Below are 16,383 nucleotides of genomic sequence, written 5' to 3'. Positions count from 1 at the left end.
ACCCGGACTACGGCGTTACGAGGGGTGACCATGGTATTTTATAGATGATATCCTCTGCACCCCTGACCACTAATCTCTCCCCACTTCCCCACAAACCCATACGTTTCCCCATACTTCCCTACCTCCCATATGCCCCCCTAATTCCCCTCCTCCCCCTATAGTGGCTCTTCTTCAGGTTGTTTTCCCTCCCACGGGTAGTTTTGTGGTCGGGCCGTGAAGAGTGAATCTGTGGAATGTTAATGAGGCGGGTGAGAGACAAGGTAGAAAGAAATAGGCCTTCGTGTATGTGTGTGTGACCTTACGTAAGATTTCGTGTTCACTATGTATTTCCTTAGGCCTATGAATATGTAAATAGGCCTGAGAGAGAGAGAGAGAGAGAGCCCCTTAATTATTCAACAAGTATAATACAATAAGCCAAAAAAACTATAATTAAAAAGTTCTATTCAGTTTTTTCTTTTTTTTACCCACAGAATAAATCGCCAACGAAAAAACAAACATAATTAACTCCATATGTCTTGAAAGGACGAAATTTTATATACTTTTTTTAATGTTGGGAAGAATAATTCCTATTGATGGCCACACACACACACACACACACACACGTCAAAACATACACAAACACAGCCAAACACAGTCTCACACGTTCAAACATATGCAAACACCGTCAAACACACTCACATACATCCACAAACACACAAAAACACCACACTTACAGATATAAAACACAACACTGTTCTTACTGATGAAAAACCAAAACAACCCCCCCAAAAAAACAAAACAAACATCAGTACCCAATCGTTCACAGAAGTTATTAATTTACAAAACCAAACATCTATAGATCCATAGTAAACAAAATACTTGAAATACAACTATAATTATGTCCCTCAAACCCGTCATTATGGGGACTCTACCTGCCTCTTAGATCCGCTAGATGTCTCTCTCCTCCCCACCACCACAGAGGCCTTGGTGGGATAAGATGGAGTCACTCAGAGAGAAAACTGACTTAACTTGTCTTGATACTTATCTTCTTTTCCTTAATACTCGATAGTCAGTTGTGTTTTGTTGATATTGATGCTCATTTGTTTTTTGGTAATACTCGATAATATTCTATTTTGTTTATAAATGAAGCTCATTTGTTTTCCCCTTTATTTATACCTAATGTTCACTTGTTATTATTGACACCTGATCAGTTGTTGTTTATGACGTACACACACACACACACACCTTATATCCGGCACCAAACACATCCGTTCTTTTACCAGAGGTGTTGATTGACATGACTACTTGCTCCCGCCTCGCTCACACCAACACCACCCATACATACATATATATATATACATACATACATACATACATACATACATACATACATACATAATCACCTGGGGGATGTGGGGCTTAACATAGATATTGCCTTTTTGCCCCATTAAACAAATCATCTTCATCTGCTCATTTCCTGACAGAGAGAAGTACTGTATATAAGCGAGAGAGAGAGAGAGAGAGAGAGAGAGAGAGTCCACATTATGTCCTGTTTCTCAAAGGTTTGTGAGTTTGAAATAGTAAATTGAAATCTGAGGTTCTTCTTTGACTCGATAGATGACAAAGAAGAAGATCGTGGTAGCTCTTCCTCCACCTCCTTCAGATAACACAACCCGCAGAAGGTGTTGGTAACGCTGGACTCCCTTGCGTGTTGTGACAGAGAGGGGAAGACCTTGGTGACCACCTACTGTAGTGACCGCGCCCTTGGGTCCATCCCAGGTGGGTGAAGGGAGAGAAAAGGGAGAGGAGGAAGGGGAGAGGATGAAGAAGAAAAAGAAGAACAAGAGGAGGAGGAGGAGGAGGAGGAAAGGAGATGAGAAATGGGGGGGAAGAAAAAGAGGAGGAGGAGGAAGAGAAGTAGAGATGAAAAATGGAGAGAAGAAGGGCAGAGGTAAGAGTGGACATTATAAATATTATAATTAATATTACATAAACAACGTCTCCATAATAGCCAAACATCCTCCATGTTCATCGGAGTAGATATCAATTTTCCGCCTGTTTGTGTTTCTGAGTGACGCAAAATACACACAATATCAGCGCCAGGTTAAGGACATCGAGGTCTAACCGACGTAAACAAGCGTCACCAAGCTGGATTATCATGTTGAATTATTTTTTATGGTGTTGATACTTGTAGCTGCCTAAATCAAGTTAATATTATCCTTTTAGAATAAATTAAACTAACTTCACCCGCATACTATTCCTTTGACTAGAGAATTAACATTAACAGGGTTGAAAATTTTGTTGAGTTATGGCTCTCTTAATTGTCTTAATTGTATCATCGAGTATGAAGTTTTGATAATAATCAGAATTAATTATCAAAATATCAACATTTCGACCACAGATCCCTAATGAGCGTGTTGAGGACGACCTATACTGAGAGTTTGAACAAATGAATTTATTTTTACCCCAAAAATTAATTTTGCTCAAAATCTCAGTATAGGTCGTCCTTGACACGCTGATTAAGGATATGTGGTCGAAATGTTGATATTTTGATAATTAAGACGCCAAAGAAAACGTATTTACATGTTAATTTTAGACGATCAAGAGGATAACGTGCCCAAGAGTATATGGTTTTAGCGAGTTAATAATAATAATAATAATAATAATAATAATAATAATAATAATAATAATAATAATAACATCTAAGATATTATTTCAATCACTAATAATATTAAAAAAAAAAAAACAGTAGAAAATAATTTAGGTTTGTTCCTCAGTTGAGTGACGTTTACGGGGTACTTCACGAAAATTTAATAAAGTCCCCAGACAAAAGTATATTAAACTATTTCACTCACTCAACAAAATATTTACAGTATCAGTTCTTCATTTCATTTTGCTTTTAATACAAGGATTTCATAGTTCCTGCGTCTGTGTTTCTCTCCACGCAAGTCGTCACTCTGGCATCAGGTGAGGGGTAGAGGAGGTCATTAGGGAGGTAGGGTTGTGAAAAATGGGAAATGAGTATAAAAGGTTAGCGTTTATTGAAGAGAGGAGGAGAGGGAAGGGGGAGGGTAGGGTAGAAGAAGGAGGATTAGGAAGAAGAAAAAGATGAAGGGAAATGGGAAGAAAAAAAGGAGAAATTCAGAAGGAGGAGATAAAAGGTGTTTGTGTGTGTGTGTGTGTGTGTGTGTGTGTGTGTCTGAATAGGTCGTCGAATAGGAGAACTTCTTGAACATCGTCTCAAAGGTTTCTCTAAGTCTCTTTAATGTCCCATGTCTCCTTTGATTTGACGAAGGAGGGATCTGCTCTTATGATAAAGTATATTTTCAATTTATATATTTATTTATTTTTTTATTTGAAGGGACTGGGGTGGGCTGGGGTGGGGCCGGGTGGAGTGGGATGGGATGGGCTTGGATTTATATTCAAGGATAATATAATTTCTGTTTGTCTCTCTCTCTCTCTCTCTCTCTCTCTCTCTCTCTCTCTTTTGTTGGGTAACTATGCTATTACTGAGGAAGATCAGAGTGTTCATTTTTATGGTAGACGTAGACTTAGAGAGAGAGAGAGAGAGAGAGATTCCAACAGTCATGATAAAGAATAATAGCACGAGCAAAGGTCAATGACAACTCTACAAATAGTCCTTGAAGGCTGATCACAGAACCTTTTCCAACAATGTTATGAACAACTCGGGAGCCTTTCTGAGCCTTAGAAAGCCTTTCTAAAACCCGGGGAGCCTTTGTGAACCTCGCATCAATAACATCAATTGGAAATATTATGTGTGTGTGTGTGGGAGAGAGAGAGGGAGAGAGAGGGAGAGGGAGAGAGAGAGGGAGAGAGAGAGGGAGTTTATGTGTGTGTGGGGTGGGAAGGAAGGGAATAAGCAAGGTGGGAATGACAGGTGGAAACGGCAGATGGCAACGGCAGATATTTTTCTAGTGTTCAGACGCAGAAAGGTGGTTGTGGTGTGGTGAGGAAGGAAGTAGAGGAGGAGGGGAAGGAGGGGTAATGGTGAGGAAATGTGGGAGGGGGGAGTAGAAGGGAGGATAAAAAGTGGTCAGAGAGGAGGGTGAGGGAGGGGAGAAGGAGAGGGAGGAAGAGGGAGGGGGGGTGAGGGAAGGAAGGAGGGAGGGAGGGGTAATGAAGGTAATTTCCTAAACTTGTGTTTATTTTTTTATAATGAAGGATTTTTTTTCATTGCACACACACACACACACACACACACACACACACACACACACACAAGAACAAAAACTAGTCATCTGGAGAATTGGTTTTGTCTCAATTCATCCTACAATGTAAGTCGGGCCTTTCCTCAAAATAACCCCTGGTAACGGCGTGTGTGTGTGTGTGTGTGTGTGTGACTGGATGCAAGAGGAGGGGGGATGAGGAATTTCAGAAGGACCGTAAACTTTGCTTGCAGGGGGGGGGCCGGTTTTCATGTTTGCTCTCTCTCTCATCTGAAGCTTCACTGAAAGCCCTATAGGTTCAGCCCATATCGCCCATATAGACCAGACCCTTTCAGCTGGTCTTGTAAGCTTCTGTATAATGTTGAAGCCCCATCAAAAGCCTCGAGTAATGGTGTAGCAAGGAAGGAATGAGTCACTAGTCGATGGTGAGTCAGGTGTAGCAAGGAAGGAATGAGTCACTAGTCGATGGTGAGTCAGGTGTAGCAAGGAAGGAATGAGTCACTAGTCGATGGCGAGTCAGGTGTAGAAAGGAAGGAATGAGTCACTTGTCGATGGTGATCAGGTGTAGAAAGGAAGGAATGAGTCACTTGTCGATAGTGAGTCAGGTGTAGAAAGGAAGGAATGAGTCACTCGTCGATGGTGAGTCAGGTGTAGAAAGGAAGGAATGAGTCACTCGTCGATGGTGAGTCAGGTGTAGAAAGGAAGGAATGAGTCACTTGTCGATGGTGAGTCGGGTCTGGAAAAAAAGAAAGGAAGGAAGGAATGAGTCACCAATCGTTGGTGAGTCAGTGCGTGGGAAGGGAGGGAAAGAATGAGTCACTGATCGGGCGGGGAGGTGGTTATCTGCAGAACGGTACAGGTAAGGTCACCCTCCCGTTAATTGAGGCCTCCCGTAACACCTGGTCTCACCTGGTCTGAATAATAGCCAGGTAAAGGGGAAACACAGGTAATAATTTAATGGTATCTCAAGTATTGATCTTAAATGGGAGATAATTATACCCCTAGTGTCTATAGTTTCTTGGGTACAGTAGGTTTGTTAGGGTATGTTGGTTCTGGTTTAGTACCCCCTGGAAAAGTGGTGGGATGAGGTTGCGGGTCATCGAGGGGGGGGGGAAGGGAGTGAAGTGAGTGACCCTTAGCTGTTTGGTTAAGTTAGTGTTAGGTTAGATCATGTTTGGTTAGTGTTAGTGTTAATTTGGGATACCCACAGTCATCTCCATAAGACCACAGCAACTTTTCAATATCACCTACCACCACCACCTTAGATTAAACCGCTAGCAGGCAGGGAAATAGTCAGGGAAGAAATTGGTTCCAAAATAGAAAAAAAAATATTATCACGAGAAAGGAACAAGTAGGAGCTATTGTACAGAAGACAGGGTTAAGTTCAACGCTAAATTTGACTTTTATTATTACATTGTTTACCGACTGGTGATGAAAATGCAACTGTTTATTTAATTAAATTATATTTGAAGGTGTTATTCCACATCACAGAAAACGAAATCCTCAGAAAACTTAATCTACAGAAAACGGATTCCAAAGAACACGGGAACTTAAACTGTTTGTGGTGTCAATATAGACGTGGTAGTGTAGCAATGTCACAAGAGAGCCCAGAAGCAGAACAAATCGTCTGGTGGTAAAGTTAATGACTCAACTGACAAAGGTTTTCTGTGTTAAAATAACATAGAACCAAACCGTTATTATCTTGATGTTTGTTTGGTGATGCCGTAAAATGTTCGTAGTGGTACCAATGTTTACTCTCCCGTCTGGTTCATATTTACACCCTGAACATCGAGGAGGAACTACGTAAATAGTGTCAAGTTATTACTCCAATGCCCTGATGGTTCATGTCCTTAATCCTTACATGGATAATCCTAAAATTGTGATTAATCCTCAACTGATTCACTCTATCTATCATCCTTAACATGTTCAGGGATTGTAGAGCTTCATGTGAGAGAGAGAGAGAGAGAGAGAGACACACACACACACACACACACACACACACACACACACACACACAAGCAAAGACACAAAGACAATAAAGAAAAACAAAATACAGAAGGACAGACAGAGAATCAGAGGACGTGGGCAGAAAACGTAAACAGACAAGAGAAATTTACAAGATTTAAACAAACAAATGAGTCGCTGAAAACGTACCAATACTCAGAATAGAAAGTTGAGGTTGAGGGAAGTACATGAGAGAGTAGTTAGTGGCGACCTCTATTCAATCCTCTACTTTTATGGTAATTTGGAGGGGAGGGGAGATGACTTGAGTGGGGCGGGAGGGGGAGGTGGGGTGTGTTGGACAGGTTCTCATTAGTTAAGGTAACATCAGCGCCTCTACCTATTACCTGTGTGTCGTGTAAGACTCTTCCGTATGAACGTTCCTTCCGGTGTACAGGTGACCTTGATGATCTCACCTGTCCACTCTCTCTCTCTCTCTCTCTCTCTCTCTCCTTCCATCTCTTTAATCCCTATTTTCTCCTATCCATTTATTATACGTTCTCCTCTTCTTTATTCTCTCTATTCCTCTTTATCATACATTCTCTCTTATCCACCTAGTCCACTTTTCTCCATCTATCTCTCTCTCTCTCTCTTTTCCCTTCTTCCTTGAAATAGAAACAGTCTATTTTACCATAAGAAAATAGTAAATACAACTAAAACAATAATTACTGTAATATGACTCAACCAATTACAGTTATATGATGGGAATTATTATACGGAAATTAATATAATCTACAATACATTTTATATTTGGTGTTGGGAAATAAACGAAAGAAAATTGGGAACGGTTTTGTGATTAATAATGGCAATATATTTTAGTTATCATTATCAAACTCTTGCTTACTTACTATTGCTTATTTGAGAGATAAATAAACAGACAGACACGGACAGACAGACAGACAGGTAAAATATATGATAATAATGAGAGCTAAATGTTAAAGAAAATGGTTCCTGGGTTCCTCATTGATAAAAAAAATCCTGAAATGGGAAAAAAAAATACATCAAGGGTCATTTCTTAAAACAAAGGTGTGCTGCTGGTAAAGACAACGTCACAATGGCCCTTTACACACAACAAGAAACTTAAAGAAAATGGAACACTGGTTAGGGTAGGTTAGGGTAAGTTAGGGTAGGTTAGGGTAAGTTAGGTTAAGTTAGGTTAAGTTAGGGTAGGTTAGGGTAAGTTAGGTTAAGTTAGGTTAAGTTAGGGTAGGTTAGGTTAAGTTAGGTTAAGTTAGGGTAGGTTAGGGTAAGTTAGGTTAAGTTAGGTTAAGTTAAATAAAACGAGAGAAGGGGTTTTATTATACAGTTTATGTATATTTCCCCAACTCCGTCAAAACGTTTGTTTAAAATTTTCATTGGTGACGCAAGCTGGGCCATTCCCTGATTGTTTCTCTCGTAACTGGTTTTTATTCCTTCCCATAAATCTTAGTGTAAGTCTTAGAAAAACAAAACAAAACCAAAAACACATAAATTTTCTGAACCATATTACATTTTTTTTCACATTATTTAACTTTTATATTATTGATTTTTTTGTATACAATACGTCGTTCAAGGTTTATGTTTGGGTGTTTGTAGGAGAATATAATGTATATGCAGAAGGAACCTGAGGCAAGGTGAGCGAACGTTATAGGAACTGAGCGATGTTGCTTTGAGATACTTCAGTGTCTTATAAAACGGAGGACTTGAGAGCGGGTTACCTCACTCAACTTGACGCAGGCGCAGGAACAACACACACCAACCATGATCTCCATACAGGTAAGAAAAAGCAATAATTATCTCTCTTTCTCTCTATTTCTCTATCATCTCTGTTTATTCCACGTCTAAAATATATATCAGCGGGAAGTATATTCATTTGACCTTAGACTATATATATTTCCTGGTCTAACGCGGCCTTGTTCTTGAGTACGAAACTCAACGAAAGTGAAATCTGGGTTGAATGTGTCCACGGGATTAAGTTATCATAAATTACCTTCATATTCTCGTCTGTGCATTAACCAATAACTTGAGAAATATGTGTGAAACAATAACAATTACAGATATTTATTATTCATATATTCATTTATTCATAATTATCAATATTACGTATGAAAAAATAGAACCAAAATTGATAATATTTTCAGAATCCTCACAAACAAGCAGCCATCTTCTCAACAGTGTATAATTGTTTTAAGGTCATTCAGTTGTAAAGCAAATTATAAATAACTGACATAATAACTAAAATAACCGTTATTGTCATTGATACACTTTTTATTACAGGTGTTTTAGTGTTTGTTGATGATTATAGTGATTATAGGTGTTTGTTTATAGCCAGACCTCTTAAGTTACCTTAATTTTCGTTATTGCAATTACCTGAGTTAATTAACATATCGGGTAACTTCCAATAACCGTGATTATTGTTGACATCGTTATTGATGGTAATTTGTTATTGTTATTATTGTTTTGATCACATTTAATAACCATGATTGCTGTGATTGCAAATGCTGGTGTCTTGTGATTGTTATTATCGTTATTATCACACTAAATAACCGTGATTATTGTGATTGCAATTATTGGTGATTTATAATAACCATATAAAACAAATAACTTAACAATCCTTAGTAAAATCACCTCATAACATTTACTAATGAGTTATTAACAGGTAAATTAGTCCTTCAGGTGAGAAAACACGTAATTCGATCTAAATTCTCTTTACCTAATTAAGGTTAGGTTAGGTGGAGCTTGGGGTTAGGTTAGGTTAGGGAATTGAGACATAACGCCTCACCTTGTCGCTTCATTGCAACATGAGAAAAATGTAAATAGAATCACTCAACCGAACTAGAACATACAGCCAATGACAGACAGACAGACACACACAGACACACACAGACACACACTTACACACACTGACACTCCATGTACTCTGACCCATATGCTCACCTGTCTATGTGATGGACCTAGTTGCAGTACAGACAGACAGACAGACAGACAGAGGGTTCAACAACATTACGCCAGAGTCCAGACAACATGGTGCTTAACTCATAAGTCTTTTCTGTCTTTGTGTTCCATTAAGAGGAAGAGTGAGTCAGCCATTCCTTCTGGTGCGTGGGGAAGGGAGGGGGTGGGAGGGGGTGGTTCTGAGGGAGGATGGGAAGGGAAGGGGGTTTCTTGGGGGAGGGAAGGAAGTGGAGGGAGGGGAGAGGTTGTTTTGGGGGAAAGGTGAGAGGGGACGTGGTTTCTGGAGAGGGAAAAGAGAGGGTGGTTTCTGGGGAGGGAAGGAAGTGCAGGGGGTGGTTTCTGGGGGGAGGGAAAATAGGGGAGAGGTCTAAATTCTCAGTTGTATCACAGGTAACCAGAACTCCTCACCTGGACGTAACTACCTGAGGTCTGAAGTCTCCAATGATACTAACGAGATTAACCTAAACTCACACAGACTCCACCTGTGTTATATATTACTTGAGGTAATTACAGGTGTGCTCAGGTGTCTAGTGCTGGGGGTCGGTGAGGCAGGTATGAGAACTTCTGGTGTAGGAAGGTTCTGTAGGTATATTTTTTTGTCGTAATATCAGTTTGTGTATAAAATAAAGGAGGGAAAGGAGAGAGGGAGGGAGGGAGGGAGGGAGGAGGAGAAATGGGGTGGGAAGGAAAGAGGGAGTAAGGAAGGAAGAACCTTCCAGCCCGGAGCCATGGATTGAGGAGAAAAGGGGGAAAGAGGGAGGAAGGGGGACAGAAGGAGGGAAAGAAGAAGGGAAGGAGAGACGGAGGGGGAGTGAGAGGGAGGGAGGGAGGGAGGGGACGGAGGGAGGGCAACTCAAGGATAACATCAACAGGCTTGAGCTGAAGTCCCTAGCTGTTGACATTTTGTTTCAGGGCCCTTCACTCCTTCGTGTGCCCCCCCCTCTCTCTCTCTCTCTCTCTTTCTCTCTCTGTCTCTCTGTCTCTCTCTCTCTCTCTATCTATGTCTCTCTCTCTCTCTCTGTTTTGATTTACGAGAACAAGAACAAGTCGAGAACAAGTCATGAATAGGTCAAGAACAGGTCAAGAACATATCAAGAACAGGTCGAGAACAGGTTGGGAGTTTGATTATGTTATGACCTGTTGTTAGGGGGGGGGTTGATGGGTGTCTTGTTTACATAGTTAGGTACTAATTATCTCTTTACCTGTAATGAGTTATATTTTTACCTACCATTCATTAATTATGTACACCTGTAATTAACTACTATACCTTTCTACTACCTACCACCATTCCTCTTTCATCTACCACCATCCATATATGTCTGTATCTTCGCTTCTCTGTCATTTCTTCTTGTTATTATTATCAAGAGAATATGCGTAATAAAGAAAAGAATTTATCGCGCGTACGTGTGTTTGTTTTTATGCTTTAGATCAAGGTTGTGTGTGTGACAAACAAGTCTGGTTAACTGTTGCGGTTTGATGGAGAGAGAGAGAGAGAGAGAGAGAGAGAGAGAGACAACTAGAGTTCTATAAAACATGTGGCTACCATTTAGGGGATTTTCCCGCCCCTCCTCCCGCCCCTCCCACCGCCCCTCCTCCCGCCCCTCCCCAACACACCTGCAAGGGAACTCCCCCAGAATCCTCCCAGGTATCGTCTTCACTCGAGTCCAGTGCTGAAACTCCCCGAGGGCACAACAAGACTCGTTTTCCTCTGGACTTTACCTGTTGCGTTATTAGTTCGAGGCTAAATGTGTAATCGTGTTCAAATTGTTGCTTTAACCTGTGTATTTATTTGTGTCTGTATCTGTGTTTGTAGATACCTGTAGATGTCCAGTCCCCTTCACTAGTGCGTTTACAGGGGCTTGTCATATCAACATTCCAAAAAATCATTATCATTGAAGTATTTGTTTTAATATTGTTTTAATTTGATTCCATAGTTTGTTTCCTATTGTGAGTTTCCTTCTGTCGACACTGCACAAAACCTGACAAGCCCCTGTAAACGCACTAGTGAAGGGGACTGTACCTGTATTTGTGTGTCTGTTTATCTGCCTAACTGTCTCTATATTTCCATCTCTTTTTCTGTTTGTATGTCTGTCTGTCTACCTGTGTGTGTGTGTGTGTGTGTACATTATCTACTACTTTCCTTCATAAGCAACTAAGTCTTTTTTTTCTGACCTATATTCAGCTCCATTTATTGGTTCCGTGTACAGTGGAGCGAAGAAAATGGAGCACTTACGTCATTTCTCTCTTATATACCGTATCTTCGGACCGTTAGGGGAGGGATTCGATCGTGATTGGTCGAGAAATACATGACGGTTGGGATTTGAATGTGGTAACTCGACTCTCATTGGTGGCTAAGATTAGGATCAGCCAATGAACGTGTGGTAAAAATATTGTAAACAGAGCTGCTCCTTATTGATTGGTTAAAGTGTATCAAGGAGAGCCAATGAATGAAAGAGATTTAATATTATATATCACGTATTTGATGTTCATTGTGATTTTCTGTCTTTGTCTGTCTGTCTGTCTGTCTGTCTGTCTGTCTGTCTGTCTGTCTGTCTGTCTGTCTCCTTATCATATACCGTGTAAGGAGGGGGGATTGGAGGGGAGGAGGGAGGGAGTGGAGGAATACGAGAGGAGGGATGGTAGGGGAAGGGGAGTGAGAGGACAACTGAGTGGGGGAGTGGGAGGAGGGAGTGAGAGGACGACTGAGTGGGGGAGTGAGAGGGGAACTTAGTGGAGGAGTGGAGAACGACTGAGTGGGGGAGGAGAGGACAACTGAGTGGGGGAGGAGGAGGGAGTGAGAGGACGACTGAGTGGGGGAGTGAGAGGGGAACTTAGTGGAGGGAATGGGAGGTGGGAGTGAGAGGAATGTGAATGGGAGTAGAGGGAGGGATGTGAACGCAAGGGTGTGGCGAGGTCACCAGAAATAAAAAGACAATGACGATGGAAGATTAGTGGTGGTGGATTGAGAGAGGGAGGGAGAGGGGGAGGGAGGAGAGGGGAAGGAGGAGAGAGAGGGAGAGAGGAGAGGAAGAGAGTGGGGAGGGAGAGGGGAAGGAAGGAGAGAGAGGGAGAGAGGAGAAGGAAGGAGTGGAGGGAGGGAGAGAGAGAGAGGTAAGAGGGAGAGAGGGAAGGAAGGAGGGAGGGAGGGAGAAAAATGCGATGAAGGAGGGTTAGAATGTGAGGGAATGAAGGAAAGAGAGATGGAGAGTAAATTACAAGTCATTGTTCTTTCTTTCCTTCTTTCTCACAAACACCTAATGTTCCTTCCAGCTAAACAAGTGATAATCAAGTTACAGAATAAATAACTAAACCAGTGGTGGCCTTGTTAAACCGGTAGCGTCGTCTGTGAGGAGGGGGGGGGGGAAGAAAAGGGGGTAATGATAGTATTGAAGGAGGAAGAGGAGGTGGAGGAGAAGGAGGAAGAGAAGAATAAGAGTTGGGAGGAGGAGGCGATAATGATAGTTTTTAGTTTAACATATTTATTGAAAAGGCCTGGAGTACAGTTTGCTTATTCTGAGTAATTCAGTCAGGTCTTGACACTGAGGGTGGTATCACTTCTCACTGCCACGCAGGACAGAGGTTCATACACAAAGGAATAGATCATATTCATTAACAGTATAGAGGTCAGATTCATGTGGGTTGATGTCACTGTTTACTGCCATGCAGGGGAGAGGAGAAGGAATAGAAGAAGAAGAAGTCTCAGTGTTAATTTTTTTCCTCCTAATTGGTTAACTACTAAATAAACGCATCTAGTTAAGGTCGAGTCAGAGTTTAACCCTTACGACACTTTAATAAGAATATATACCAAGGTGTTTGTGTTCTGTCTGTTAAAATATGATAAACTATAAACACAGACTGACAGACCTTGAAAATCCAGGAGTGTGGCTGACTGTGGTGGAGGGAGCAGTCCGTGTGTTGATTTTGGACGAGGTGGGTGGGTGATGCGGGGGTCCTGAACAAACACAGAGACGTGCTTGTTGGTGTCTTCCTCGAACTCCTGACGAGGGGAGATATATTCCGCAAGTAGTCTCTGTCTCTTTTACCGTCTCTCTCTCTCTCACCCTCCTAGATGTTAACTCTGGGGTATTAACATGTTAGGAGTTAATGCACAGAGCACATTTATAGATTTCATCACACCTTAATGTTTGCAGTCTCCTCTACATGCTTCGATTTTGTTTTTTTCTTATGTAGGTTTCAGTGTTTATACTTCCCTTCATTTAAGGATTTATAGTCATTCAGGATCTAAGAGGTTCAGATCCACCGAAACGACAATAATGTAGAGTTGGAATATCTCTCCTCGTTATCATATACCTTCGTTCTTTTATAGATTTCATGGGATTTATAGTCTCTAAGGCTATCAGATCTCCTTCATTTAGATTACGACGCATTGTTTTGTTTACGTCACACAGACACTCCAGAACACCTACGCATTACGATGTTCACTTTTAGACGCACCAGAGCTACGACACTACGATGCATTATGACATTTACAAGAGTTGAAGGCTGTTACTTGCGATCAATAATGCATCATCACTAGGAAAGAAAAGTCATAGTGTAACATTTTTACCTTCTGTGTTTTTATTTCTTTCCTTCTAGTTCAATTTATTTAGGATATTAGAGGGCTAGATATTGAAGTAGATAGATAAGTCGATAGGTAAAGGGGTGATAGATAGTTAGGAGGAGGAGGAGGGGGAGGAGGGGGAAGTTAGGAGTACGGGAGGGGTGGAGAGGGAGGGGAGGAGGAGTAAGGGGTAGATTAACGACCCTCCCCCCCCAAACCCAAACTATTAGGGGTAATGGGGGGTGAGGGAGGGGGAAGGGGTGATGAGGAGGGGGGGAGGGGATTAATCTAAGTAGGGCAAACAATTAGCATGTTGACACTAAGTGTTAATTTGACCAAAGTGTTAATTAGCCTGTGATAATAATTAGTTATGTGATCAGTAGCAGAGAGAGAGAGAGAGAGAGAGAGAGAGTAAAATATTTAAATCGCCATTGTGTATTATTTTATCTAGTTAATTTATTGGTGGTGTGTAATTGGCATGTGTTTTGATACAATACACTACACTACATTACACTACACTTGGTCAAACTTAAGAACACAATCAAAGCATAATTGAACCAACACCATCAATGTAATGTGTATTGTTTATTTTTCCTGTATTAATTAGTGTGTTACCTGTCTCTCCCTCCTGCAGGTGTTAGCGTGCGTGGTGATGGTGATGGGGATGACTCAGGGAGCTTCACTGAGCAATCCCAAGGCCAGTCTCTCTATCAAGGACAAGCTGGCCCTCGACCTGCCTCTCAAATACGTATCGGAGAGCACCAAGGCCCCCACCAAGCTAGAACTCGTTAAGGTGTCGTTTCCCTCTACGACCACTACCACGACGACGACCACCCCAGAGCCCCAGAGAAACACAGAACGACCACAGTATATCGACGCCACCGTCTTCAGGCATCAGTTCACCAGACCGAACACGGAGACAGAGCCCCCGCAGCCCCTGGTAGACGGGAGGTCCTTTGATTACGAGGCTCACTTCAGGCTGTGGGACGACCTCAGCTCCTTCGCCGGGGAGATGGGGCCTTTGGGGGGTGACCTACGCGGGGAGGAGTACATCGTGGGGTTCAGGCCGCCAGGGTTCTAAAAAATGTTGGAACGTAAACTTTTTTCTGATAGTTTTAAGAATCATCTCTACCTCCCTCCCTCTTTCCCTCTCTCCCTCTCTCCTTCCCACCCTCTCTCCATCCCTCCCCCCCCCACTAGGCGCTCTGTTATTTTTTGAGCGCCTGACAGCTCTCAAACACCGGTGTTGTGACTGTCTAATGGCTACCCCAAAGGCGCTTTATTCTTATGACCGCCGAACACAGCGAGCAGTGACAGTCTGATAAGCCAGGTTGTGATTGGTTGGAGTGCGTGACGTCACATTTGTAAATAGATCAGCTTTTCCTACGACAATAACAGAGAACACTAATCAAACTTAACCTAAGCTAACCCAACCTAATCTAACCTAATCTAATCTAACCTAACCTAAACTAACCTAACCTAACCATCAGTCAATTTTGTTAGCTCGAAGTACAATCTGCATGGGAAAAATGACGTTATTCTTTCCAGCCAATCCGAGCATGGCTGACGGGCGCTCTCTAGCCAAAACGACATGTGTTCATAGGTGTGTGTGTGTGTTAGTCTCACAGTATTCTCTAGTTTATTAAGAGGTCATAACAGGGGTTCAAACTTCACATACCCCCACACCCACACACACACCACCCACACACACCACACACACTCACCCACCCACACACACACCCACACACACACCCACACCCACACCCACCCACACACCCACACCCACCCACACACCCACACCCACACTACCACATGAACTATGACCCCTATCCTCCCTCATTAACTAACTCACGCTCTTATATGACAGAGATTAACAAAAGACCCTCAGAAGACTCACAGCATAAGTGCAATATATACAATGTGTGATATAGATGCTGTAAGTCTCTCGTTAAATTGTCTCTTTTACCTACTGTATTAAACAACTACAGAATTATATAAAGACATGTGAAAGTATATAATTAAAATACATAACTACGTAAAAATACAGAATGCAAAATAATTAATCTGTTGTGTGAAGTGATCTATGTTGTGTAATTCTGATATACAGGATTATGTAGGAATATTATGTAATTAATGTAGGTTATGTAATTAATCAGTTACGTCATCGAGAAATGTTAAATTAGTTTTAAATAAAAGTGAATTTTTTTTACTAATGAAGAAAATGGGTTAAATGTAATTAATTCTTTATTGGAAGAATTGATTTTGTTATTGGTTGTATTACGTCATTATAATGCCCATGTGACCTGACATGACCTGACCTTAAATCAGTCTTTTTTATATATAATTATGAAGGACATGGATAAGTAAATGGTTTTATTTTTGGATTAATTCAACTATCAGAAAATAGTGTGTGTGTGTGTGTGTGTGTGTGTGTGTGTGTGTGTGTGTGTGTGTGTGTGTGTGTGTGTGTGTGTCATTCTCATATATTTCGAGCTCATATATTGATTTTTATATATGTCTTATTTCAAATGTGAATAAAAAAAAACTATACAAGGTTTTAGTTTCCATAACAATTTACATAAATATTTATTCATAAGAATCCAAGCAAAAAAGTTGGAAAATCCTTGTAAAACTTAAGTAAATAGTAGTAGTAGTAGTAGTAGTAGTAGTAGTATCCGAACAGAAGCAGCAGCCCAGAAGTTATGTTACAGCCTGGATGAA

At 41.3% G+C, this 16,383-nt stretch overlaps 1 protein-coding gene across 1 annotated transcript; it reads left to right on the top strand.

The window, feature by feature from the left end:
• The first annotated feature begins 7,825 nt into the window (after positions 1 to 7,825).
• Positions 7,826 to 16,153, top strand: LOC121857174. Its single transcript, XM_042353095.1, has 2 exons — positions 7,826 to 7,922; positions 14,297 to 16,153. The coding sequence occupies exons 1-2, from the start codon at positions 7,908 to 7,910 to the stop codon at positions 14,741 to 14,743; spliced, it is 462 nt and encodes a 153-aa protein (XP_042209029.1). The 5' UTR covers positions 7,826 to 7,907; the 3' UTR covers positions 14,744 to 16,153.
• Positions 16,154 to 16,383: the final 230 nt, after the last annotated feature.

This window comes from Homarus americanus, unplaced genomic scaffold (assembly GCF_018991925.1).
Source record: "Homarus americanus isolate GMGI-L3 unplaced genomic scaffold, GMGI_Hamer_2.0 scaffold20465, whole genome shotgun sequence".
NCBI lineage: Eukaryota > Metazoa > Arthropoda > Malacostraca > Decapoda > Nephropidae > Homarus > Homarus americanus.
Note: the sequence above shows the minus strand (reverse complement) of the source record. Positions and strands in the feature narration are given on the sequence as shown.